The sequence below is a fragment of the Gadus morhua genome, chromosome 11, assembly GCF_902167405.1.
Source record: "Gadus morhua chromosome 11, gadMor3.0, whole genome shotgun sequence".
Taxonomy (NCBI): Eukaryota; Metazoa; Chordata; class Actinopteri; order Gadiformes; family Gadidae; genus Gadus; species Gadus morhua.
In genome coordinates, this window is record NC_044058.1 from 8952369 (window position 1) to 8979670 (window position 27302).

The 27302-nt window shown below is 46.0% G+C and overlaps 3 protein-coding genes and 1 pseudogene across 4 annotated transcripts; 2 read left to right on the forward strand and 2 right to left on the reverse strand.

The window, feature by feature from the left end:
- Positions 1 to 111: 111 nt before the first annotated feature.
- Positions 112 to 4244, forward strand: taf12 (TAF12 RNA polymerase II, TATA box binding protein (TBP)-associated factor). Of its 2 annotated transcripts, none has more exons than XM_030369470.1 (6): positions 112 to 280; positions 642 to 851; positions 1646 to 1723; positions 2269 to 2383; positions 2978 to 3066; positions 3529 to 4244. In XM_030369470.1, exons 2-6 carry the CDS (start codon positions 771 to 773, stop codon positions 3562 to 3564), a joined length of 399 nt encoding a protein of 132 aa, XP_030225330.1. In that variant the 5' UTR covers positions 112 to 280; positions 642 to 770; the 3' UTR covers positions 3565 to 4244. The 2 variants fall into 2 exon arrangements, with proteins under 2 accessions (XP_030225330.1, XP_030225331.1); XM_030369471.1 differs by lacking the exon at positions 112 to 280 and adding an exon at positions 327 to 348.
- Positions 2668 to 6989, reverse strand: rab42b (RAB42, member RAS oncogene family). Its single transcript, XM_030369469.1, has 2 exons — positions 6060 to 6989; positions 2668 to 5134 (listed from the first exon to the last, which is right to left on the reverse strand). Exons 1-2 carry the CDS (start codon positions 6275 to 6277, stop codon positions 4669 to 4671), a joined length of 684 nt encoding a protein of 227 aa, XP_030225329.1. The 5' UTR covers positions 6278 to 6989; the 3' UTR covers positions 2668 to 4668.
- Positions 6990 to 8109: 1120 nt separating this feature from the next.
- Positions 8110 to 21017, reverse strand: ctps1b (CTP synthase 1b). The gene is made up of 18 exons (XM_030369466.1): positions 20716 to 21017; positions 19545 to 19726; positions 19081 to 19251; positions 18670 to 18770; positions 17885 to 18001; positions 15557 to 15640; positions 15139 to 15219; positions 14737 to 14888; positions 14459 to 14591; positions 13997 to 14085; positions 13034 to 13128; positions 12599 to 12661; positions 12456 to 12499; positions 12239 to 12335; positions 10976 to 11031; positions 10280 to 10376; positions 9371 to 9515; positions 8110 to 9143 (listed from the first exon to the last, which is right to left on the reverse strand). The coding sequence occupies exons 2-18, from the start codon at positions 19708 to 19710 to the stop codon at positions 9065 to 9067; spliced, it is 1770 nt and encodes a 589-aa protein (XP_030225326.1). The 5' UTR covers positions 19711 to 19726; positions 20716 to 21017; the 3' UTR covers positions 8110 to 9064.
- A 2948-nt stretch (positions 21018 to 23965) lies between these two features.
- Positions 23966 to 26911, forward strand: LOC115553835 (uncharacterized; annotated as a pseudogene).
- Positions 26912 to 27302: the final 391 nt, after the last annotated feature.

The window sequence follows — 27302 nt, forward strand, 5'->3', positions numbered from 1 at the left end:
ATATTATTGGATGGATGGAATTGATTGAGTCTTATATGGTCGCTAGGGGACGCGTGTCCCAACAGCGGTGCGCGCTACGGTACAGACCCGGCGTGGCGCCAGGGGGCTCCCGTAGAGCCGCGCGCTCCCCCCCACAACAACAGGAACCGGAAGCGCTAAAACACCACCACAATCCTTTCGTGCTTATGTCTGAAGTCAGTTAGGATACGTTATTTTAATCGAATTATTGTTGTCACTGCAACGACGTTTAAAACATGCATAGGTAGAGGTTGTCCATCTGGTGAGTAGCACAATACGCGGTGTGTGATCGAGCAGAGAGCGGGCTGTAGCCGGTGTGGCTGAGCCCAGGTAGCTGGGGCTCAGAATACTGCTATTGTTTTTAGCACAGTATAGCGCCACACTAAGGCTCCAGAAACTATTGTACACGACTAATCCATGACATTTTGAATGTGACCAGTTGTGTGTTAATGTGTTATAAATTGTTTCCATTTGCTCTTGTAATGGTTACTGTAGAATTGTATATATCGGTGGTGTACAGGATTTCTGACGATATATGCATATCGTTAGACATATCAACAGCTATATTTTAAGTGTAACTGATCACCGTTTTCTAATAGCTTTTTGTCTCTTTCTTATTCCAGATACAGCCTTTGAAGCGTGGATTTCGTCAATTTGGCTGATTAACGCACAGGCGTTGACACATACCGTACAACACAGGCATTCGGTCAGTGCAGTGAAGTAATAACACACGTCTAATTGTGGCCGTCCAGATGGCTAACAGCACCGCCACCACGGTGAAGCCCCTCATGATTCCTGGTCCTGCGGGACGAGCCAGCCCGGAGGTATCGCAGGTATGTCTTCATGAGTATGTTCGATGTTGATATTAAGAAAACACGTAATGGGTTCAATGCAGATATTCACAATTCCGTATTACGGTTTTTGAATGTATTAATTTAATATGTAATTATAGATGACTGAATTAGGAGCAAGTCTATTCATTAGGCTTCTGTCTTTTTTGTCATTCCTTGGACGCATTGAAGACTCACTGGTACCTTTTTATAGCCAGGGTAGGCAATTCTCTACAGGTCAAAAACAGCAATCCATAGATCAAATGCTCCGTAAAAAAAAATGGTGATAGTGGTGGTTAGTGAGGTCCCCCCTTCACTGTAAAGCGTCTTTGAGTGTCTAGAAAAGCCCTATATAAATTAAATCCATTGTTATTATTATTATTATTATCATTATTATTATTATTATTATTATTATCCAGTACCGTGGCTGTTGCAGGCCTATAATAAATCTGTCCAATTATTGAATTCACCCTGGTTGAAATTATTGGATGGTTCACGAGTCTGTCTACCTACCCGGCTACCCGGGTGCACTCTGCCCAGGCACTCTCTGCGCATGACTTAAGATTTACAAGTTAGGCAGACCTATAGTTTAAGCTAGCGAGCTAGCTGTTTTGGGAGAGTGGCATTGGAGGAAGGCCTAAAGGGAATGGTAGATCTTTTCGGTTGGATACTTTCGAAATCGAGCTTAGCTTTTAGCATATCACAACATGGTGAGAGAGCTTCTGATAGAGCTATGAGAGTAATGTGAATACACAGTCTAATGGTCCTGTGAATGCTGCCTCCTGTGCTCCCATTAGGTCCTCACTAAGAAGAAGCTGCAGGACCTGGTGAGGGAGATCGACCCAAATGAGCAGCTGGACGAGGACGTGGAGGAGGTGGGCGTCCACTGTTAATTAAACTCATGGGTTACAAGCATCAGAAGGAAGAATGCCAAGAAAACAAGAGATAATCATTTTAAATTAATATACACAATATGTATTTATGTTTTTTGTATATTTTTGGCTTATTCATCATCATAATAGCATTTGATCGAGTGCGGGTGGCAGGACCTATTTCAATACCATATTTCAATCCAATATTTTGATTGATTAAAGGGAGGGAGGGGATGCTTTATTTTGCATTCCCTTCACATAGTATTGGAGAAAGTGTCATTTTTCAGTTGGCTTCTTTGCAAATCGGATAGAAGCATTCGTAATTCAATTCAGTTTTCTCAAATAATAAGATAAGAATATTGCTTTACTATGATGTAATACCCCTTCTAGAAGTTGGCAAACATTTGCATATTATTGCAATATTATCATTGCCCAATTCCCAAAACATCATCGATCTATCACGTCACCATATTGATATTAGATAAATGTATCACCCAGGTCCCACCAGCCACTCACTCACACACTCACTGTACGGCCCCCCCTCTCAGATGCTGCTGCAGATTGCCGATGACTTCATTGAGAGCGTGGTGACGGCAGCCTGCCAGCTGGCCCGCCACCGCAAGTCCAACACCCTGGAGGTGAAGGATGTGCAGCTACACCTGGGTGAGTGCCTGCTGGCTCGCTTAACTCTTGGTGTGAGGAGAAAAGCTTTAAATATGGTCGATATGATGTGTGCTCACATAAGGCCAAAGCTAGGCATTTAGCAGATGGATATACCCATTAAGTGACTTCCTTGAGTAGTGAAATCAGATGTATGCGATTTAAGGTGCAGGTAACTGTTTGGCAATGTCTTGCAAATGTTATGTTCTGAGAATTGCACTGCGTGCACAAAGATACTTCTCTCTTCGGCAATATAATGAAATGGTTTCATCAAGTACAATCAAGCCTCAAGACTTAATTTTTTATTGAGCATTCATTTTGGTTGGTTCAATCAAGCTCAACTTGTAGAGAATGGCATTCACATTGCCAGGGTTACGGGTTTGTTTCCCACTGCAGCCACCCATGCTAGCAATGCACAGTGTTTATTTGAAGACACTGGATACAAGCGTTGAGTGTGATCCGCGTGACACATGATACGTGGGACATTTGGCGGATGCTTTGGGTAGCGTCCGCCAAATGCGTCCTTATTTGTCCTTTTGGGGAGAGAAGCTGCGTTGTTGATTGTTGGTTGACTAATGATCGTTGTTTCCCTGCCAGAGCGCCAGTGGAACATGTGGATCCCTGGCTACGGTTCAGAGGAGATCCGGCCATTCAAGAAGGCCTGCACCACAGAGGCACACAAACAGGTCAGTGCATGTGAATGGGTATCTCTGTGTGACGGCCGCGTTAAGGGTAGAGTGTGGTACAAAATGTGTTTTGATGTTAAATTGGGCAATTTCTTTTCACCATACTGGTTCGGGTTTCAGTCAGTGACCAGATTTGATTTGCTCTATTCCTTTTTCACCATGTTCACAAAATGGTGAATCAAAACCAGCAGTGATGGGTCAAATAATTTCAATAGAACCATATAAAATAATAATTACATTAATAATTAATTTAATGGATAATTGGGGGGTTGGGGGACTGTCACAGGTTACTGACTGATGACAATATATAATTGTATATTATTTTATATGAATATAATAATAATTTTGGTATTTTTAAAGATATCCTGCTTAATGGAACGGGATCTAAAAAGATGTTTGGGGAAAGAAACGGCCAACTTGTGTTCAAATAACAATTTATACTGTGATTTTCTCTCATTTCAGAGGATGGCACTGATCCGCAAGACAACCAAAAAGTAAAAATGACGGCTCCACTGTACTCCGTACCCATCCACCGGGATCTTTCTAATGTTTTCCTTGTTTTCAACATGGCTTGTCCACCACGGATGATTCGATGATAGGGGGAGGTACAATAAAATAAGGTATGGGTTGTGAACGACGAGGTTTGAACAGCCAGTGTTGCATACTATAAGATGATTGGTCACCCAGTGTAACATACTAGGAGATGATTGGACACAGTGGGTTACATACAAAATATGTATGTGATAATATTGGATAGCTAGGGTAACGGGTATTACGATGGGAGGGTATGGGGTAAATATGTTTCTTCTTCACCCATTGGTTTTTCTCTTAATGTTTAGTTGTTTTGCCAGTACTTTCACAATCCCATTCTTCTTTGTTTGGCAAATTATTTTTTACATTGAGTACACATGTATGGGATGGTGTGTTTTTTTTTTTTATTAAGACTACTTTTGCTTTCATGTTGTGTTTTGATATTGTTAGTAAGTGTAAGAAGAATCGGTTTCCTTTAGTGGAAAAAAAAAAATCTTGCTGTTGAAAGTATTTTACAAGTACCGGATTATTCGTTACATAATTGTTGTTTTGGCTAATCTCCGCTCTTGTCCCAACCCAAATAATGTTTTTAGTTTTCTTTTTAATTGTCAAAATAATACGTCATTAAAAATAGTTTTTTTTGTGTATGTGTTTGGCACTGTGTTTGAATCTAGTAGTATACTTAGTTATCTAGTTGCCAGTTATTCATTTATATATCGATATAATTATCCAGTTATGTCTGGGCCATATGAATCCTGATTGATAGACGATGCATTTATCATAGTTCCTGTAGGGGCATGATCGATTAAATTAGTAAATTGGTTTTCTTTGTACGGTAGCTTTACTTAAATCGTTTTTATTTCATAAATAAAAACGAGATGTAGGCTACACATCAGTGTGTGGCAATGCTGTCATGTTGTCAACAAATAACACTTTTAGGAAAAGGACGGTAATTCTTCAGTCTATTTAGCGACAAGCTCAGGCTTGTTGGCAGTCACTGCGATTGACTCATGCGGTTCCAACCAATCAGCAAAGAAGGATAATTACACAAGTCTTTGACCCCATCCGGCTTCATCCGCAGCACTTCTTCTTGCGCTTGGTTCCGTCGGCAGTCTGCGGCTGCCCGGCGGCTCCCTCCCTCTGCGCGTTCAACCCCTGGGGCGTCGTGCACTTCACGCCGTCCCATCCCTCGCGGAGCTCCACCTCTCCGCTGAGCAGGCCGTCGTAGATCCGCCGGCTCAGCACATCGAACGCCTCTTGGACGTTGTTGCCCGTCTTGGCCGACGCCTCCACATAGGGCATCCCCATGCGGCTCGCTAACTTCTCCGCCTCCTCCCGGCTGATCACCCTCTCGCTGTGGTCGTCCGCATCGCAGTCGCTCTTGTGGCCCAGAAGGGTGAACATGACCCGATGCGGCACGACGCGCTCGCACACCTCGTCGTGCCAGTCCTTCACGTGGTCGAAGGAAGCGCGGTTGGTCACGTCGAACACCAGCAGGCCGCCGACAGAGTTGCGGTAGTAGGAACGCGTCACAGACCTAGGGGAGGGGGGGAAGTAGATAAATGTTCAACGTTTGCAGTATCTTAGGAAATATGAAATTGATTTGCATCGTCCTCTTTCATACCCAGTCTGAAATTCAGAGTCAAGACTATATTGCATTAACTATAGGCTATCTTTACACTAGGTAATTGTAATTGAAGAATTGTACTTAACTAGGTGGGTTTCTAAGGTATGGCAGCGACAATAAAGATGAGAGATCTGGATAGCCATATGAGAACTTCAAACATAAACCTTCTATCAAAATGCTTCTATTCATCAAACAGCAGCCCATTCTTTCAGACTGCCCTGGCAGCAGGCTTGGCTGGTGGGGAAACCTGTTCTGTGAGAATCACGCCACAACACCTATAATTGACTTGATCTTTAATGAGGTCAGATGTCAAACAGTGAGTTTCTGATCATTAATTCCTTTTGCGGAGTGCTCTTGAAGAGAAACTTCCTCAACGTTGAGCGACATAAGTTGGCAGAATTAACAAGTGGTGCCTTGGCAGGGAGGTTTGAAAAATGAATTATCCTTGTTGGACTTAAAGAATAATAGCAAACTTGATTAAACACATTGCTGCAAGTTGCACAGCATGTGGGTATGTGTTGAAATATATGTAGCAGGTAACTAGTAACTAGTATTTAACACAACGGGGACGCTTTGTGTCGACTGACAGCACATTTCTTTGTGATACATGGCCTTAATCAGCAGCAAACAATAAACACACTACACTGTCCTGTATGCCGTAGTGCAAACAGGAAGAAGGCCTCTTCTAGGTTGACTCCATATATCCCAGGCTTTCCAACATCATCACTCAACCATGTTGACGTTATTTTAAACATAATCAATCGTCCACCCCCCTCCCTCTGTCTGTCGCTCATGACAACACGGCTCTCCCATGCTGAGAGAGTTGGGGTCTTGCCTGAAGCGCTCCTGGCCCGCCGTGTCCCAGAACTGCAGTTTGATGCGGACGCCGGGCTCCACTTCCAGGAAGTGGACGTAGAAGTCCACCCCCACCGTCTGGTTGATGTTCTCCAGGAAGGCGTCCTCCGTGTAGCGCTTGAGCAGCGAGGACTTCCCCACCGTGGAGTCCCCCAGCATGATGATCCTGAACTGGTACTGCCACAGGGACAGGTCCATGTCTGACGGCCTGTGCGGCGGCAGGAGGGGTTCAACACATGGACGATAATATCAAGTATCTATGGAGAGGCTGGCTCGTCAACCAAATATCTAAATGGTCGACAAAACCAAAAGAATGTTCTTCAATGTGGAGAGCAAACCAAGGGAGAACAGGCAGGCGGGAACGGTGGAGGAGATCAACATCAACAACAGCGATGCTTGCCTTCAGGATTGGGAAATCCAGACCCAGTTTCTCTCCCTTATGGGGGAGGAGGGAATGGGTGAGGAAGTTGCTGGCGGTGGGTGGGTGGGTGGGAGGAGCAGGAGCCTAGGAACAGGTTCCCACAGGCTGGTTCCCTATCCGCACACAGATGAGGAAGAGGCAGAGATGAGGGCTGGCGGCGTGGTCATAAATCTCCAGCGGGACAGATTAGACTCTCCCCTCTCCGTTTCCCTCAAAGATCAACAGCACGCCCCGGCCCGGGTGTCCGGAGGACCAATCCCCTCTCTATCTCTGTCCGCCTGGGACGATTCCAGTGTATATCCCAGCTCTGAGTAGCAACCAAGCCTTGGAAAGAGTTTTAAAATGTCCCACCAAAAGGTGTTGAGTGTCAGTCCTCTCCCTGGACTGTGGATATGGTAACTGCTGCTCCAGTCATGCATGCACGGTACTGGGAGGAGTGCACTGCAATAAAGGGGTGCGGGTGTGTAAAGTTTTCTCCCTTGCCTGTTGATACTTGAAAAAGGGAGGGTTGAGAGGTGGGAGGGGTAACAGGCTGTCTGATGGAGGGGAAGTTGTCTTCACATTTATTTCACCATATTAATGCAGGCCTTGAGTTCCTGTTCAAACCCTGCGGTTGGGCATTGAAAAGGCATTAGCCAATCACACAAACGTCCATACACTGGCCTCTCCCATGGAGTGTGTATGCACGTACAGTATTTGCCGTTGTAAGAATCTACAGTGAGTCAGAGGAATGGGCAGTGTCTTGCGTGGTAAACATCGAGAAAAGAAGGAAGGCAGGAAGGAAGGGGCCCAGGGTCTCCATTCTATTCTGGTTTTGAGGGGTTTGCTCATGATTGGTCAGTTGCATTGTATTTCTGAATAGAATGCCATCATGACTTAAATGTCATGACGTCAAGGCCCCGTTGAACTCTGCTGTTGCTGGGGAATGGACTCCACTGTAGATGTGGCGCAGGCCTATTTGAACAAGATTGGTGGTTAATAAGGGCAGTTAGACGCTTCAAAGTAGACAGTGATGAGTCATGTAGAAAGCAGAACTGTCTCACTGTGATAATTCTGCAAGACACTTCAGAAAGATGTAGATAAGACATGTTGAAAGAAAGCAGATATGATACATTTTGGGTTTATAAAGTCTAATGCTTCATGTTACCCGTGACAGGTCCAACAGCCATTATACACACTGTCACTAGGGTTTTAAGCGTTCAAACATACACGGTATATTTCAACCTACCACAACAAACAATTTGAGAGCTTGAGAAGCGAGGTCATGTGATTGGGGGAGCTGGCATGATGGTATTAGCTGACCAGTATCTTGTTTGATCAACGGAGGTCACTGAAGCGTCACTGTTTAGACGCTCTGCTCTCCCTATCGGGCGTGTTCTCAGCAGCATTCTCTCATGTGATGCTCTGCCTTTTCACCCATCACAAGCCAGTATTGACTTAACCGTTTGCTAACCTGCCCCAAGTCACATGGTGAGTAGTGTACTGTTGAAGGACTTTGGTACGTTGATATTGACAGGGTCCCTCATTAAGATTGTTTAGTTTGTTTGTTACTTGCCAAAAACTGGCAATGCTGCAATCGTGTGACTTCTTTCAATACATTCTGCAACAGTTTGAAAGTAAAGAACACAATGTTTTATTTTAATTGAACATAACAATAAAAAGTAAACACTATTTGTCATGTAAAATCAATCAGGAGATTAACGGTTTGTCTATTTTGTGGCAAAATTAACAAACAGGTTAGGGTTATTTTTTTAATCAGGCATGGAAAAGTTGTATTTTTCGTTAGATCGACAAACACACTCACACACCATGCAATGCAGTGAAAGATATTATAAATAGCTAAAATAAAGTCCTTGGAGGTGCATATGCATAATATTTCACCACAGACTATGTAGAACAGTATTACATTTGTGTAACAGTTGCATTTTACACAAAAATGGGGTAATATGAAGTCAGCACAGGCGTGTCTGTCCAAATAATACAGATAATAAAATATTACTGCTAAAACATTGTTTTCCTGTAACTGCTTGAAATAAATTACCATTACATCATTTCCATATAATTTAACCTTGGCATATTCCATGAAAAAATACATTGTGCAAGGACCATGAATTCCACCTTTTCTGCAATGCATTTAGCCCTGCTCGCCAACATAACTCCATTACGCTCAAAGGAAGCATTTCACCCATAACATTTACATGTTAATTCAACAGCATTTGCATTTTACTGCAACACAAAAAAACCTCAGAAGAAACATCAGAGTTGATTGCACCAGCTCCCCAAGGCAGGATAAAATATTCACCATATTGCCATCTGTGGAAATGTCCAAACGTCTATAAAAACCGCTTGGTTGCTTCGTGAGGGAGCTCTTCTTTTGGAATTCCCACTCGCCCCTCTATTCTCTGTGAGGTGCATGAATAAGAGCCAGATGAGAGGCAGCTCTTTTGACCAATGAGCTATAGGGCATGAGGTACAGAGGCAGACAGAATGATGGGGACCCATGCGAGAGAGAGGACGAGGCACCCCCGTCTGTGATTAGGTGGACGGGAGGGCTTGTGATGTGCCTACGACAAAGAGGGGTACTTCAGATCAGCTATCTCAGAGTCCGGAGAGCTGCCGCCACTGCGGTCGCTGTAAGTGTCCCTGCAACACACACACACACACACACACACACACACACACACACACACACACACACACACACACACACACACACACACACACACACACACACACACACACACACACACACACACACACACACGTTGAGTGACTAAAACAAACTATTTTGAGGAAGTAAAAGGAAATAGCAAGTGGGGGTCTATTCTGAGGCTGAACGGACATGTGCAGGGCGAAGGACAGTGCGTTACCGTGGCGACAGGCGACAGCCCTTCAGCAGGTAGCTCTGCAGCTTCCCCGCCGCCGCGAGCAGCAGACCGAAGTAGGGAGGAGACGGCTTGATGGGCCTGGAGGTGAACTCTGGATGGTACTGCACACCCACAAAGTAGCCATGATCTATAGTCTCACACACACACACACACACACACACACACACACACACACACACACACACACACACACACACACACACACACACACACACACACACACACACACACACACACACACACACAAAAGTCTTTTACATATAGACATTTATTGAGATGGAAAATTTGCCAGAACATGTTGGAGGGCGGCCCAGTCTAATGTTCCTGGTGAAAGTCAAGGGGAGAGTTAATGTGATGAAGGACCAGCCCGGGGGCTTCCAGCTCCAATTCCCCTCCCTACTGCCATGTATTGCACCGTATTTTCCTAATAGCCCTCCTTTACTGTAACAATTAATGAAAGCAAATAAGTTATACTTTTAAGCTCTGGGGAAATAAGTGGATTGGAAGTTTTATAATACAGACTTTTCCCTGCCCACTCACAAAGGCTTACACTTTGAAACTATTACTTTGTGATGGTTATTCTCCAAAGTCCTAGAAGAAGTATACCTGCTCCCTAACTTTTTCACTGGAGCCATCATTTTTTTTGTTCCAAAATGATTACTTTTATGCAAGGAATAAAATTAATCGACCCACGGTTCAATTAACCGAGGACTTTTCTCTCTAAAATTTAAAAGACAATGAAAAAGGAGAAAAAATATAATACATTTGGAGCAAACGTGATGGCTGCAGTGTAAAACTTGCATGACGTTTTTAAATAAAACTGAATTTGGTTTTGTTGAACCATGTATTAATATGATGTCCGGGTGGTGCACATTCAAAGATCAAACTCACCCTCCAACTCAATGACCTCCATCCTTTCTCCGTCAACGTCCTCGCCCACAAATTGAAGGCCCTTCTCTTCGAAGTGGTGCTTCAGATCTGGGTTAACCTGAAACACCAACGTTGACATTTGAGGTTGTTTTACATCGACCGCCATCGTTTGTTGGGATTTTTATTTTCTTCCCATGACAAAAAATCCTAATCATGGAGCCCAATGGGACTGAATGCATGGAAAGAGATTTTTTTTTTTTAACGTAACGAATTGATTAATTAATTAATTAATTTGGACTAATAGTTACCGATCTAGCCAGCAAATATATCAGTTCAACAAATCACAATCTGGTATCCGTCAGTCACCAGGGTCGCTGTACATGGTTTAGGACATATTGGAGGTAATATCATATTTAGGTTTAAGTTATTGAATATGGAATCATCCTCAAAAAACAAATGTCTCCAAAATAATGCACACCCATTTATCATAACCCCCCTCATCCATGCCGTGAGTGTGTGTACATACTGAATTCCAGCTAAAAATGTTATTCGTCTTTCAGCACTCAATTTAATAGTACTATGTGTAACTTCAGGCTAGAGACCCAATAATAATATTTTGTTTTTTGATTTTTATACCTTGTGTTATTATTAGCATACATTACTGTTATGTCCTTTTGTGACATTAATTTGCGAACCAATATTTTCTATATACATTACCTCAAATCTGTGTCTGTGTCTCTCATCCACAAATTCCACATCACCATACAGCTTTCCTAGAAGAAATTATAAGAAGAATGAGAAATGCTACAAATCAGCAGTCTCAAAGTGCAGGAGACTCTGGCTGCACCAAAACAATATCCAACATAACTAGAGATGTCCGATATTATCGGCCCACCGATATTATCGGCCCACCGATATTATCGGACCGATATTAGCATAAAAATGTAATATCGGTCAATATCGGTATCGGATTTTTTTTGCCTTAAAACCGATTTTTTTTTTTTTTTTTTTTTATTTATAGCTCAAATAAATGTTTTCAAAATTGTGCAGTACAGTGCACATTGTAATTGACTCATATCTGTGCATTTATTCAATTAAGGTTATTGAGTTTTAGTTAAAGAAAAATACTGCTATGTTGCACATAGTTGTTCAGGTACAATGTTTTATCATTTGTGAAGTCAAGTTTGCCCTATTTGTTGTGGGCATTGTCAAGATTATCTCAGGGAGAGTGTAATCCAAACTGTTGTCTGAGACCATTAAAAAAATAAAAATAAACATGGCACTTTTCCCTTAAATTAAGTTGAAGTATTTTTCTTATTTTGCACAGACAATGTTAACATTTGGAAAGCCTTGTTACATTCAAGAATGCATCCAGTGGGGCATCACAATAACATTAAGCATGTTGTGTTAATTCCACAACAGGAGATATGTAATGTTACCTAAATTAGGTTTGAGGAAAAATAAATAACCCAAATATCGACATCGGTATCGGCTGATATCGGAATCGAAAATTTAGAGTTGGACAATATCGCATATCGGATATCGGCAAAAAAGGCAATATCGGACATCCCTAAACATAACCACTTATCAGATGAGGGTGTTTTGACGGGTTGGTCAGTCAGCAGGGACAAGTGACTCACCCTGAACCTGAGAAATGCATCATGAAAGAGCCAGTAGAGGTCAGGCTTCCTGCATTAAGGATGTGTACAGGTAGAGGTTGGACACACTGGGGATCAAACACAGTCCCTTTCAGCTGTGAGTTGAACGCCCTAGCCACTACACAACCCTGTGCCCCCACAAGCCATACCCGGGCAGAAAAGAGTTTGTGTGTATGTCTGTTGCCAACCTCATCTGTATTAGGCATCATCTAGACATGCTTCCCCCCTACCTGCTCCTGGATGACATGCATGGAGAATAACACTGAGAGTCACTTTGGAAAAATGGGTTTGCTAAATAGCACCTACGGTTAGGACCACTCACTTATGACGCTGTTATTGGACTTGAAGATGGTCCTCCTCTTGCCCAGCCTCATGGTTCCGCCCATCTGCTCTGGGTTGTGCTCCGGCATCTCGATCACCTGGGGACACAAGCGTACACTGGATGTGGAAACAGGCCTCGCACAACAGAAAACACTGAGGAGACGGACGAGGTCACTATGGCTGGTGTGTGTGACGGAGAGCCCGAATACTTCACGTACCACCGGATGCTTGGACTCTGGCTCAAACTCGGTGGAGTTGGCGTCTGAAAACGGACAGGGCGCACAGAAGACTTGCCTTGACACATTCAACAAGGTTTACGCAATGAACTTTCAAGAGTGTCAAAACAAATGAGATGTCTCACCGGCCCAGCCAAGAACATTGCGGGCGAACTCGCACACCGCCAGCTGCATGCCTAAACAGACGCCTGTGGAGAACAAGACACGCCACCATGAGCAACAAGCGTGGAGGGGAGCAAGAGTTGTACGTTAACTTGCGCGGTGTGTTTCGACATCTAAATTTGTTATGCATCATCTCCCCAAGAAATACTGTGGTCTACGTGATAGGGTTTCAGGTTTCAAGTCGTTTCTTGTTCCCCCTACTTTATAAAAGGTATTTCTGATGGCTGTGATTGTGAACGTGAGTGTGGATTATTTGTGGTTAAACCCCGAGCAAGTCTGGATTTTTTTCTGTAATTGATCCGTTTAACCACAAGAGGGAGCCAGTGTGTGAGGTTGCATTTAACGATTGCATTTTAGTGCTAGGAAGAGGCGACTTGGGGAGTTGGGTTCGATCATACCGAGGAAGGGCTTCTTCTTCTCGCGAGCCCATCTGATAGCGTGGATCTTTCCCTCAGTTCCCCGCACGCCAAAGCCCCCCGGTACCAACACGCCACTGTAGACACAACACACCAGGAATCCAGTCAGGTGGAGAGGGGCTAGGAAGGCTGAACAAGACCATCGTCTTTGGTTTCATCTCAACCAGCAACTACTAAAGGGTAGTCACCCTCTTCTCTTTTTCAGTTTTAAAAATTTTAAACAACAACACATTAAACTGTCTTATAAGGACCTTCAACTTGGTAGAAGGTCATATTGTTTGGATCCGTGAAGTTCCATCTGGGCTGAGGTTGATGTTAATGTCAGCGTGCAAGTGTGGGTTAAGCTTCTCAGATGCTTAGAGTGTAACGACAAGGTGTGTGACGCATTTCTTATAAAACCTTGCTTATTTTACTGCTCATACCAACGATGGGTTGTAAAATAGAATCAAAGATCGCACTGGTCGCAACCATGGCGATAATAAGCCCACCCTCTCCTTCCTAGAACTCTCAGAGTGTAAAATATCTCCCAATGTTTGAATCGAGCTGAAACAGGGGGTTCACTTAAACTTTAAAAGGATGAATAGTGGTAATAATACACTGGTAAAGCAACACAATTATCTTAATTTTTGACTGCAAAGTTTTGCACACATTTTCTTGATTACATAATTTATGAAGTAGTGCCTCTATATCTTCAATATCGGGGGGGGGGTAAGGATAGTGTAGTGGCTAGGGGGTTGGACTAAAGAGCAGTACTAGGTTTGATCACCAGTGGCCACATCTTCTAGCCAACTAAAATAACTTTTGCATCCACGCTTGAGGGGGAAACCCTGTTTTCTAGTGGTTTCCAGCGTGGTGCCAGGGAGATGGGTTAAAGTGAGTTCGCAAATGAACCTCTTCAGAAAGAGAGCAGGGGGTCTAGGGGGCCACGTCGAGAGCCAGACTTACTCAGCGCCGCAGAGCTTGTGCCAGGCGTCGTGATACTTGACTGGCTCCTCCTGCAGAGTGGCGGCCTCCAGGTCCGCTGAGTCAATGTACTGCGACACACATTAAGGCACACTGAGTGGTGGGGGGGGCGGCCGGCCGGCAGACTATCAACACAGGCTTCACTCCATATACAAATACAGTTAACACATCAGCATAGAGCAGCTTATGCTAGGGTTTCCAAGGGTAAGAGTAGCCTAACAAGTCAAGCAAAACCTGCATTTAATGCGATCCCTCTTGGTAAGGTTTTGCTTGCATTCATTCTTTAACCTTACCAAAGGGGTTACTTCACCCTGAATAGAGAAATATACATTCCTCCCACATAGTGCTATCCATTCATCCAGGATTCCTGTACAATTCAAAAGGTCTTGCAGCTGAATGACTAATCCACAGACTGTGTGTGTATGTCGAGAGTGTGCGTGGTACCTTGACCTCCAGCTTGTGGTTGATGGCGAGGGCAGAGTGCTCCAGGGCCTTGATGACCGAGGCGTAGGAGTCAGACAGCTTGGTGTACTTCCCCACCAGCGCTATGGACACGTGCTCCAGCAGCCGGTCAGATCTACACACACACACACACACAAAGACACATTGACTCACACACACACACGCACACACTTTATTTTCTCCAAGAAACTAAACTGAAACAGGGGACCCATACAACCAGTCTAAATGCAAACGTTGTCCTATGGCTCCTTCCTCCCCACCTGTCTGACATCTCCTTCCACTTGGTGAGCATCTTCCTGGCCCGGGTCTCCACGGGCAGATCCAGGCGGGTGCAGAAGTAACCGACCACGCCCTGGGACTCAAGGAGCAGGGGAACCCTGTAGATGGAAGACACGTCGTGGACACAGATCACCTGGGGGATGACACAGAACACTAGTTAGTTACAGTATCCGTCACTGGATGACTGATTGTCACCGATGAACGATTGTCATCGATGAATTACAAATCCCGTGGTGTTCTGCGTGTCATGTTTCCTAGAAGGGGACGGTTCTGGAATTCTTTCAGGGATATACGAGCACCATTGGATTTATAGTTCTGTTACTTTGAAGTTTCAGGCCACGAGTCGTTCTTATTGCCATGGAGAAGTGTTAGGAGGGCAATACCTGTGTTGGCTCCACGTGACAGAACATGGAGATCTTCTCCTTCACAGCGGTTTCTAGTGGCGTAGAACAGCGGCACATGATCTAACAAACAGAGAACGCGGGTAAGGCACACAATCTGTAAACCACTAAAAGTTAAATCAAATCCCACTGTACATGATACCGAATATGATGTGCACATTTTTTATTGAGTCATTTAGCAGCTTAAGCTGTTATACATCGCCACTTACTACATACACATACATACAGAATTGGATGCAGAACCTTTGGTCTTCCAAGGCAAAAACCCAACAACTATACTTTACCACCTCTGTCATGTGTTTTTCAAATTTTTTGGTTGCTTCCATCATCTCCAACAACCAATCACAAACATAGCTTGGTCATGAGCCGGTCAGTTGGTTTGCATAGTGACCAAACTCACCAGGTCAGGGGACAGGCCCAGCCCTCTGAGCTCTCGGACACTGTTCTGGGTGGGCTTGGTCTTCTGCTCTCCTGTGGTACTGGGCTGGGGACAGAACGGAAACACACCAGCATAGTTATTAACCTGGGTTAATGGAATGTTTATTGAACATGTGTACAATGAAATAACTGAAATACTCCAGTTCAAGGTTAGTGTCGTTGATGGTAAGGGTTCGGGCACAGAACTCAAAGGTAGGCTAGAGTATACATTAGAGAGAAAGAGAGAGTGCTAGTTCAAAATGTGTGCGTTCCAACACAGGCAGGGCAATGGAGAGCCAAGAGCGGTAGCCAGTGTGTTTATTTACAGTTCTCCAAACTGGATGCAGACAACCCTCACTGCAGTAGTTGTAATGCAAAATGCAAAGCTGCCCAGCTAGCCACCTCTAGCCTGAGAACACACTAGCCGCGTTTACATGGACATATCTGTTCATTCGGAATTAATTATCTGTTCAGCATAGATTCTATGCCGAATAGAAGAGGTGGTGTAGTCCGTTTTAATCGCCATGTATACACTTATTCCGAATAGATTGGGGTTAAACTTAGAGCAGCCGCAGTAGTTCGCCATTGGTCCACTGAGCTCCGTCGGTACTTTTAAGCACACCGAACTTCACCACTGTCAAGGAGAGTGGATTTATTGCCTGATTCACGTCTTTGTTATCACTCCGTAAAAGTAGTCCGGTAAGCGTGTCCGGTTGCTTAGCGACGGGACGTGGGTGTTTATTAATGACGTGTCCGCGCACGTCCGAAATAACTGTAAATGAGTCGGCTACTACTAGTACTTTTACAGGCTGAACGTTAAAATACTTCTTAACTTAGAGTGATGGCATCAGCAGTAGTGCGCAATTGGACCTTCGAGGATTCCTGGTCACTAAATTCCCGTAAGACCACTCTCTCCCACCAGTCTTGGCTGCGGACTCGCATCCAAATTCCACTTGTTTGCGGCGGAGCTTAGGGTAAATATAAAGATCTGACGAGAAATTGACGTTGCTGCGCTGTCCGGCTCCCTCTTAATTGAAGGAGCAGGCAGAGAAAAGCTCTCTCCTGCTGTGCTTTCATTAAAATCAAATTTAAAATCCCCGATAGTGATAAGACATCCATTATGTCGCCGCCGGTCCAGAGATGTGTCAGGTGTGCGCGAGAGACATAACGGACACTTTTGTTACTGCCATGTATACAGTACATTCGGAACACATTTTAGGAACAGATCTATGCCGCATAGAAATCTATGCGGATCAGATGTGCCATGTAAACGCGGCTACTGGGATACACACAAAAGCATGAAGGAGCGTACCGTGTTTGATAACCTTAAGTTTGATAGCCCCGCAGCTAACTTTAGCAAGCCTGGAGCCAGCACAGAAGAAGTAAAACCATCCGTGGACATGGAAACTGAGGCAGCAACAACTTCCTTCAGGTAATTAATGAGCTAGTTGGATAAGTGGTTGTTGGCCTTTTTTCACTGTCTTGGTTATCGTAAGAGTAGCATTTTTTGGCAGGTATGAAACTAATGGCATGTGGCATGGTCGACAAAATCAATGATAGGAAGGAGTCCCCAGTTGATATTGCATAGTTCCTTACAGTCAACGTTTTTAGATAAATATAGTTAAGTAGCGGGCAGAGGTTAGGCTCAAGTAGGGGTGTGAAGGGATACAAAAAACGGTTACACAACCCCTTTTTTTTCGTGTACACGGTTAACCGTTCTTTTTATTAATGAAAAAAAGTATTGATTTTTTTTAAAGTGAACCGCAGACGCGCTATAGGGGGATTATTTGTTTAGCAACACGGCGGATGCGCGAGCAGAATGATCGCAAAAAGAACATTTGTTTGACCGGTTGCCATGGTTATCCCTGTGCGGTTAATTTGCAGTTGCGGTGTTAATTAGGATGGTGTCAGCCTACTGTTACATTAAACTGTAATCAGAAAAAAGCGGTTATATGCTATGGACCCTAAACTAGTATCCTTCGTATAAAGGCTGGGACGAATTTCGAATTATAAATATGTGAACTATGTTGAAAGTATAGACAATCGCGATTCCCATTGAAACAATGGCGCAGTGTTTTTTGTTTTTTTTACGGTTTTCGTTTACATATTTTTCCTAAACGGTTATGATCTACTAACCGGTTACACGTGTACACGTGTACCCGTGCACACCCCTAGGCTCAAGCATGCCTACAGTTTCAAGCATGCAACCACTCCCTCATACCATCCTGGGAAAATTATAAGTTCTAAGAACAGCTCCATTGTTTCATGGCGGTGCGTGCTTTGTGTGAACAGGGTAAACAGAGGTCCGTACCTGTGGCACCAGGCTGACGTGGATGTTGCAGAAGTTCTCTCTCTTCACCTTGAACTGGAACTGTCTGAAGGCCTCGATGAAGGGCATGCTCTCTATGTCGCCCACAGTGCCTCCCAGCTGTTGACACACAAAACACCAGCGCATTGTAACAGGATTACACATCCCCACGGTGCTAGTCACGTCACATAGCCCCAGGAGAAGAAAACATATATATTTTAAATGCAGTAAGGATTTGCTAGTTCTTATGATCATAGAAATAATAATAACAGTGACAATAACAACAGTGACAATAACAATGACGATTTAAGAATGTGCTATGCATCGCTCTCTGTGTAAATCAACTCATCTGTGGCCGGCAGCATTCTGCTCCTGCTAGACTCGTTTACTGTAATGTAACGAGTTATCAGGTGAACAGAAAGTCCAAAAGGCATGGCAACCAACAGCCAGGAATTTCTGTTAGCAAGCAGCAAGTTCAAAACATGCATCTACCTATCACACTGACTGTTCTATCTACCTCCATCACGCAGACTTGTCCATCTACCTCCCTCACACAGATTGTCTCTCTACCTCTATCACACAGATTGTCTCTCTACCTCTATCACACAGATTGTCTCTCTCCATCTCACAGATTGTCTCTCTACCTCTATCACACAGATTGTCTCTCTCCATCTCACAGATTGTCTCTCTACCTCTATCACACAGATTGTCTCTCTCCATCTCACAGATTGTCTCTCTACCTCTATCACACAGATTGTCTCTCTCCATCTCACAGATTGTCTCTCTACCTCTATCACACAGACTTGCGGCTCCACACCGTCTTCATCAACTGACACCTTGGCCTGCCTCATCACCCACTCCTGGATAGCGTCTGTGATGTGGGGAACAACTGGGGGCAGGCAGAGACATGGGGAAACATGGAAATAGGTCAAACATAATAAAATCCCACACACCTTAAGAAATACATAATCTACTCGAAAACAATGTTATAGAAGGATTTACCATGATGCTGAGCTGTATCTTATGAGCTTTTGATTTTGTAGTTACTTGTAATAAGGTGTTAATAAGGTTTTCTTAAGGTGCTTCCACACTTTCCCAACACACCCAACTGTATCTTGACCAAAAGTCAAGTTTAAGCAGTCCGACATCGGGCCAACCACCACCGGGGGAAAGTACCTGGGTCACCCCAGTAGCCTCACCTTGCACCGTCTTGCCAAGGTAGTCTCCCTTCCTCTCTTTGTTGATGACCGACTGATAGATCTTCCCGGTGGTCAGGTTGTTGTCTCTGGTCAGACGAATGTCCAGGAACCGCTCGTAGTTGCCCAGGTCCAGGTCCACCTCGCCCCCGTCGTCCAGCACAAACACCTCGCCTGCCACACACACATTCAACACGCAGACTCTTTCACTACGATTCAGCATAGGGGTCAAACTCAAGATTCCTAGTGAGTTTATGGATACACATCATCAGGGACGAGGTAGGAATACTGTTTGACCACAACATTATGCCTTTAAATATGCATTATATCTCTGTCATAACCTCAGTATGACAACTTGTGTTCAAAAAGACAGCTCAAATGTCTATTGTAATGAGAATAGAGCACACTAATAAAAAACGAGGCTTTAACCTATGGAGTACGGGAGAAAGGGCACACTATTATCTCACCATGTTCATACGGTGAGAATGTTCCAGCATCGATGTTGATGTAAGGGTCGATTTTGATGGCGGTGACACGTAGCCCACATGATTTGAGAATCGTTCCTATGCTGCTGGCAATGATTCCTTTACCAATACCAGATATAACACCCCCAGTGACCAGGATGTATTTCATAGTGGCAGAGGAAACACTGGAATTGGAAGAAAGAATGGAGGCATAGGTTATTAATGGGAGATTTTTTGTGTCTTTGAAACTGCCAGTTTCTCAAGCGACACATGGCAAAACAAAGTTTACAAAAGCCTAGGTTACAGACAGTATATTTCCATGGCTTTAAGAGTTTACAGTACTACAACTCTCTTGAAAAGGAGAGCTGTACTTTCCCCTCATGCGTTCAAATGTACCAGCCAAATAAGTTATTGCACCAACCGAACAGGGCTGACAAGAATAATCAGTATAATCCTATTTAATTTACTGTTCGAATTACAAGGTGATTTTATTCTTAGCTTACCACACCCACACCCCCCCACACACACACACACACACGGAAATAAAACAAACGTGCAACTGAAAGGGAATGTATTCTAAACACCTTCGTGTTTAAGTAAACTGGCCATGTCTTTGGCTTTTTATCAGGTTCACTTGTATTTCGCCCAATGAGGACACAATCAATACATGTCAGTCCTGCATATTCATATTTCCCACCAAACTGTCACAATGATGAAGTAGGCGGTTAAAAAACCCGCGTAAACCATGTCCTTCCTGCGGGTCATGGTAGGTCAATGGCGCGAACAACAAAACACAATCGGTGGTATTTGGCATATACCACCTATTGTGGTACACTATTTTGAACATGCATGTTAAATATTTGATGGGTTCGTTAATGTTGGACAGTTTCAAATGTCATGGTCCATATGTACAATTGACTGGCACACAGAGAGAGTACAACCGGGTCGAGAGGTACCGAAGTAGTTTATGACGTCTTAATCGGATGAACTCCGAATAATAAAAAAAACACATGGCTATTTCCAATAGTTCAGATAATCGTTAAAACATCGCAGGATATGCAATGTCTTTAATGCTTGTTATTGGAATGTCCAAACACTCATGTGGCCATTACAGGTCACTTACTTGCCAAGATATAGGGTTAAACAAAGGCCGGTTTGTTTTGTACAAACTCACCCTTAATCGAGGTACACAGGAATCTAGTATTTTCTATAAAAAAAAAAGTCTTCTTCTTCCCGTTTCTTCACACTTGGTACTAAAATACTCGCTGTTGTTGGGCGGTTTACACGTGTGGAACACACCACAAGCTGACTGCTGCGCTAGCTGACCCAGTGGATAGATATGTGTAGATCGCTAAAAGGGTGGCTCGACTAATCGCCGGATCCTTCAGAATGCATTGTTCTATCCACATGTGTTGCTTAACGAGTATTGCGAAGAGCTTCCGGCGCTGGGAGCTTGTCTATGCGACTCAATTTACGTAGTACGTAGTAGTGATGTTATGCTTTGCGTCGAGGCATCGGGGCATGTGTCGAGTACCTCGGCTCCTCCCCCCAGCGAAGCTCCGTATCGACCATGGACATATTATAGGTATCGACAGAGAATGTCTAATATGAGACGGGCTCTGGTATCGAGTAGGATTCACATAGGCGAAATGACGTAGCGTGTGACGTTCGAGGCTTCATCTTGGGCTGTTCCGCGATATGGGTTCACAATTGGCACATTTTAACAAAAAGAAGACACTCCCCAGTTCCAAGATCACTTTAATGGCTATGTAATTAATCACACTCATTCTCAGTCATCATGCAGTTCTATTATTACAATTATTAGTAGGCTACTGTAGTTGATAAACATTCTATTTTGCCCGGAATGACTTAAAATCTTTGTCAAATGATTTGTTTTCTACCATGAACGGCACACTCACACGTATCACTGAAATTACTTTAATTCTCAAATGTTTTGATGTTGTACGAAGCAAACATCACATCATCACAGGAAACTCTTTCATCATAATTTCATTCACCACTAGGTGTCCCTAGCGTACTCATTTGAAGCTTCGAGGTCGAACCAATTTGATGGTTCATCTGGCTGCGAGGCTTTGACGTTTTATGAAGCATCTCGGCACCACTAGTACGTAGGCATGACCTAGATGTTCACATAAGTGGCGACGTCACGCCCCTTCCGGTAGAGCCCATTGGACCTATGAGATCGAAAAATATGAATAGGTTTCAATGGAGAGAAAGTAATTATTTTCTGTCTTTTTATGCCCCGGATTACACGTGCTGTTTGGGGATTTAAATGATAATTTTTCATGCAAAGAAAACTAAACATTTTCGTGAAGAAGTTTGATAATGTTAGGTTTGGGAGGATAAAAGATGACAAGGGGAGGATAAAAGCATCAAAAGAGGTGAAAACCATTATCAATTGGGGCATGTAGAGAGTTTCAGTTATGCCGATGGGGAGATTGTCGGTCTTGTCCACGCCAGTCGCAGGGAGCGTGACGGCACATACGAGGCATGTAGTCTTTCTCATTGTGTTTTCTCTACAGCCTTTAACTGAACAATTGCACAATAAACGGTCAAACTCTTGGCATGAAAAATTATCATTTAAATCCATAAACAACATATGTGTAATCCGGGGCATATAAAGACTGGGATCAGAAGATAACTACTTTCTCTCCATTGAAACCCATACATATTTTTCGATCTCATAAGTGTTTTGTGTTCTGAAATAAGGAGGCTTGTAGTAGCAACCGGGCTAGCTTTAATGCAGCTCAAAACAATACAGTCAACGCATGTCCCTCCTCTCCACTTGAATGCCTACATTGATTCCTTAATCAATGTCATGGACTGTCGGTTTCCTTGACTTTTGGTGTGTTTCCTGTTCTATTTCATTCCTACTGACCGGTGCTTTAGCACTGGATGTTCCATCTCGCGCATACGCAGGTCGAGTAATTATACCAAAAAAGTCACCTGTGACACCTGGGTGACCTGAGAAAGTCTATATATTCCGGAGTCACCCGAGGATCTGTTCCTTCTATCTTCTCGTGGTAGCGTACTAGCAGGACACACAAACATTTTTTGTTGTAAAAGATACCATATTAGCTTGTCGCAAGTAGCCTTGTAACCCAAGGGTTGGTGCCTCGATTTGACTGTGTCCACCAAGGGCTGCGACTTGCAATTTGTATGATTTCGGCAGGGGTGAGTAAAGTGTGTAGGCTACGCATAGCCGACTAGCCGTCGGCTAGCGCAGCAGCTGATTTCACCTTTCTACCCTTTGCTTTAATTTGCTAAGAGCATTAATTGGCGGCTAGTTTTCAGTCGCTGTGTTATTCTTTCGGTCTCGCACCATTCTCGTGTGCGTTCGCCTAAGCCCGGTTGCTCATTTGTATTCGCCAGTGCGCGGCTTGGGGTCCAAGCTGCCGTCACTGTATTTATTTAGCCACTTGCGTTCTTTGACTTGATCGCCAGTGAGTGGCTTGGGTTTCCAAAAGCCGTCACTGTATTTTCCTGGCGCCGTCACTGGATTGTCGGGCGCATTGTTGCTCGGGTGCTCTCGCCTGTAGCATGATTGCCTAGCCTGCGCTGATTGCTCTCCGGTGGGCTGTTTGGATTACCAAGGCTCGCCGTCACTGTGTTGTTGCCGGGGTGTCGCGTCGTTGCTCGGGTGCCCTCGCCTGTAGCTTGATTGCCTAGCCTGTGTAAATTCTCTCCAGTGGGCTGCTTGGGTTTCCAAGGCTCGCCTTCACTGTTATTGTTGGTGTCGCGTCGCTCGGGTGCTCTCACCTGTAGCTTGCTGTCACTGTTATTGTCGGGGTGTCGCGTCGTTGCTCGGGTGCTCTCGCCTAAAGCTCGATTGCCTAGCCTGTGTTAATTTGCTCTCCAGTGGGCTGCTTGGGTTTCCAAGGCTCGCCGTCACTGTTATTGTCGGGGTGTCGCGTCGTTACTCGGGTGCTCTCGCCTGAAGCTCGATTGCCTAGCCTACTGATTAATTTGCTTGCAATTAATTTGCTGACATGCTAGGCACCCATAATTGTGTCGCCTGCATGGCCTCCCTGCAGGCGGAGGATGGCCATGACCAGTGCCCTGCATGTCTCGGGGTTGAACACCTGAGGGAAGCAGTGTCAGATAACCCGTGCATGAACTGTAGTTTCATGCCTCATGCACTGAGGCTAGCTAGGTTGGCTGAGGTCGAGGGCAGACCAGGGTTGCCCCCTTTGGGTCTTGGTCCTAGTGGCACCAGGTGCCGTGCCTCGGCAGCTGGGGGACCCCCCGGGAAGTCCCGTAAGGTCGAAAACTTGGCGAACCAAGTGGATACGCTTTCGGATGAGGTTGCTCAGATTAAAGCCCTCCTACAGAACCTCCAACCAGCTCAGGGTGTACCAGCCGCGGCCCCTGCGGCTGCGCAACCCTCTTATACAGAGGATGACATGCTGTCTACAGCTGCGTCCTGTATCCTCTTTACAGAGGAGGAAGAGCAAGCGTCCCTTGCCTCTCAGGCGTTTTCTCAAGGGTCTCTGGGCGGCTCGGCTAGAGGGTCAGTGTCCGGCCGCGACACTGTTAGACCAGCCGTGCGAATCGCCCTGGTAAGACTGGGGTTGGATGAAGCTCCTGTTTCATCTGTACCTGTGAACGCCTTTTTTCCACAGGCCGCTCAACCTTCCGTTTTCTCTTTGCCCCCCTCGGAGCCGTACATTGCAGAGCTTCATAGATGCTGGCCAGATTCAAGGGCTCTCCCCCAGCACACTAGTGATAGCAGAGTTCTGGCAACTATGGCCAATGCTGATTCTTTTGGCCTGGACCGGTTAGCTCTGATTGAGCCTGCTATAGCGTCCCTGGTTGTCTCCCCGGACGAGGCTCCGAGAACCGATGCACGCTGCCCTCGGCCCCAGTGCCGGATTACAGATGACCTCCTAACCAGGAGTTACAACATTGCTGCCCGTGTGGGACATCTTGGGAATTCGCTTTCTCACATCGTTCTGGCGCTGTCTCAGACTATACGGGGGTCAGGTGCTGATCCTTCAGCACAGACCCTCAGTGATGCCTCACTGCAAACTTTTGCGTACATGACTAGGGAGCTAGGCAGGTTAATGTCAACTGTTACGTTGGCGCGCCGCCAGGTTTGGCTGGCGCAGTCACCCCTGTGTGAGGTGTGTCGACGGACCCTCCGTTCTCTTCCAGTGGTCCCAGGCCAGACGTTTGGGCCAGCTGCTCTTCATGCCCTGGAGCGAAGTGTACAGGTTGGCCAGGCTAGCCAGCAGTTTGCTAGCTTACGGCGTGCACCTCTGCTTCATTCTAGGCCGGGGGCCTCTGCGGTACCCCGTGCCAATAGCTCTCAACCACGTTGAGAGCGAGGGGCCAGCACTTCTCAGCACGGGCTGACCAGCGCCGTAGCTCTGCGCCACGGGTGGCATTTCAGGCGCCAAGAGGTTCGGCGCCCAGCCGCCGCCCCCACAAGGGCCCCTAGGAGCAGGGGGGGTAGGTACTGAAGTCCATGGGCCGGTCGTCGGACGCTTTTCTCAGCAGCACCTGAGCTACTGGCAAGAGCAGACCACAGACCCTTGGATAGTGTCCACGCTATCCAACGGGTACACACTCCAATTCCGACGCCGGCCCCCAACTTTCAGCGGGATCAAGGTTACCGTGGTCACCAATCCCGACAGATCCCTGGTCCTGAGACAGGAAGTAGCCACCCTCCTTGGGAAGGGTGCTATCGAAGTAGTAGAACCACAAGAACAGCTCGATGGGTTCTACTCAACCTGCTTTCTGGTACCGAAGAAGGATGGCGGGTTTCGCCCCATTCTGGACTTGAGAGGGCTGAATCAGTTCCTCAGGGTTCTTCTCTTCCACATGCTGCGGACGTCCTCCAGGCTATCGCTCAGGGGGACTGGTTCATATCAATAGACCTGAAAGACGCTTACTTTCACGTCCCTATTACCCAAAGTCACAGGCGGTTCCTCCACTTTGCTTTTCTGGGAAAGGTGTACCAGTTCAGGGTTCGTCCGTTCGGGCTGTCTCTGGCCCCGCTTATATTTACACGGTGTGTAGCAGCAGCCCTGTCACCATTACAGGCCACAGGCATGGCGATACTGCAATACCTGGACGACTGGTTGGTCATTTCCCCAACTCGGGAGCAGGCGGTCGGGGACACAGCCATGCTCCTCAGCCATGTGGACCGGCTTGGCCTCATGGTCAACTTTACCAAGAGCAACCTTACACCATGTCGGGTTGTGAGCTATCTGGGGCTGGTGCTCGACTCGGTGGCCATGCAAGCCTGCCTCTCTCCAAAGCGTGTAGCTACCAATCTGCAGCTGCTACAGCGCTTCAGGCGGGGGAAGTTGCTGGAATACAGCCTCTTCCTTCGACTGATAGGTATGCTGACCTCAGCATCCATGGTGGTCCCACTAGGCCTTCTGGAGTTGCGTCCCCTTCAGATCTGGGTGAATGGTCTCCACTTGGATCCCAAGTGGCAGAGACACAAGATGGTCAGGGTGTCTGGGCGGTGCCTTCGGGCCCTCAGACCCTGGAGAGAGAGGGCATACCTGATTGCGGGGTCGCCCTTATGGAGGATAGCTTCCCGGCGGGAGGGTGTGGAGAAGGACGCCTCCCTTTCCGGCTGGGGTGCAGTATGGCAGTGCAGGAATGTCAGAGGCCAGTGGGATGCCCAGCAGAGACTGGAGCATATAAATGTGCTGGAACTCCTTGCAGTGTTCTTAGCTCTCAGGCACTTCCTTCCAGTTCTGAGGGACCGACATGTTCTTGTCCGGACAGACAACACCTCCACAGTCTACCACGTCAACCATCAGGGGGGCACCAGATCGAGGCAGAGCCTGCGGGTTACGTAAAGGCTCCTTCCGTGGGCGTTCCCCCATTTTCTAAGCCTGAGGGCTGTCCGGAACACAGCGGCAGACCTTCTCTCTCGCCAAGGGCCACCCCCCGGAGAGTGGAGACTCCATCCGGAGGTGGTGGGGATGATTTGGGACAGGTATGGCAGGGCAGTGGCGGATCTCTTTGCTTCCGAAGAGACCACCCACTGTCCCCTTTGGTTCTCCTTGACGGAGAGGACCAGTCCCCTAGGGCAGGACGCTCTGGCTCATGCTTGGCCAGACAGCCTGCTTTATGCATTTCCTCCAATTCCCCTTTTACTGGCTACGCTGGACAGGGTCCAGCGTGGCAGTCACAGCCTACTTCTGGTGGCTCCACATTGGCCAGGAAGGCCATGGTTCCCACCATTACTGAAACTCCACAACGGAGAGCCTTGGTGCCTCCCAGAGAGACAGGACCTTCTGTCTCAGGTAGGCGGACGCATATGGCACACGAATCCGGGGCGCCTGCGGCTGTGCGTGTGGCCCCTGAGAGCCAGGACCCACTGCTGACGTCAGTGGTTCGTACCATTTTTAGTTCAAGGGCGCCCTCCACTAGGTTGCTCTATGCCAACAGGTGGAAGTTGTTTTCACAGTGGTGCGTGGCGAAGTCCCGGAGACTTGCTCAGTGGTAGTGATACTACACTTTCTGCAGTCTGTGTTGGACAACAGAAGAGCTGCGTCTACCCTGCGTGTTTATATGGCCGCAATCTCGGCCACACACGCATGGGAGGATAACCAGACGGTAGGGTCCCACTACCTAATCAGGCAGTTTCTGACGGGAGCCCAGAGGCTTCAACCGCCGCGATCCCTGAGGGCACCATCATGGGACCTGCAAGTAGCTCTGAGGTACTATGAATTCCGGAGGACCGCCAGAGTTCTCTGTCACTCAGACTTCTCAGAT

Excerpts from the sequence above, each read along its gene's own strand:
- taf12 (XM_030369470.1), top strand. The coding sequence starts at position 771 with ATGGCTAACAGCACCGCCACCACGGTGAAGCCCCTCATGATTCCTGGT. Across the intron at positions 852-1,645 it reads CCAGCCCGGAGGTATCGCAG|GTCCTCACTAAGAAGAAGCT; the intron begins GTATGTCTTCAT and ends TGCTCCCATTAG. Across the intron at positions 3,067-3,528 it reads CCACAGAGGCACACAAACAG|AGGATGGCACTGATCCGCAA; the intron begins GTCAGTGCATGT and ends CTCTCATTTCAG.
- rab42b (XM_030369469.1), bottom strand. The coding sequence starts at position 6,277 with ATGGACCTGTCCCTGTGGCAGTACCAGTTCAGGATCATCATGCTGGGG. Across the intron at positions 5,135-6,059 it reads GCGGGCCAGGAGCGCTTCAG|GTCTGTGACGCGTTCCTACT; the intron begins GCAAGACCCCAA and ends CCCCTCCCCTAG.
- ctps1b (XM_030369466.1), bottom strand. The coding sequence starts at position 19,710 with ATGAAATACATCCTGGTCACTGGGGGTGTTATATCTGGTATTGGTAAA. Across the intron at positions 14,592-14,736 it reads TGGAAGGAGATGTCAGACAG|ATCTGACCGGCTGCTGGAGC; the intron begins GTGGGGAGGAAG and ends GTGTGTGTGTAG. Across the intron at positions 10,377-10,975 it reads GACACAGACACAGATTTGAG|GTTAACCCAGATCTGAAGCA; the intron begins GTAATGTATATA and ends TTGGTGTTTCAG.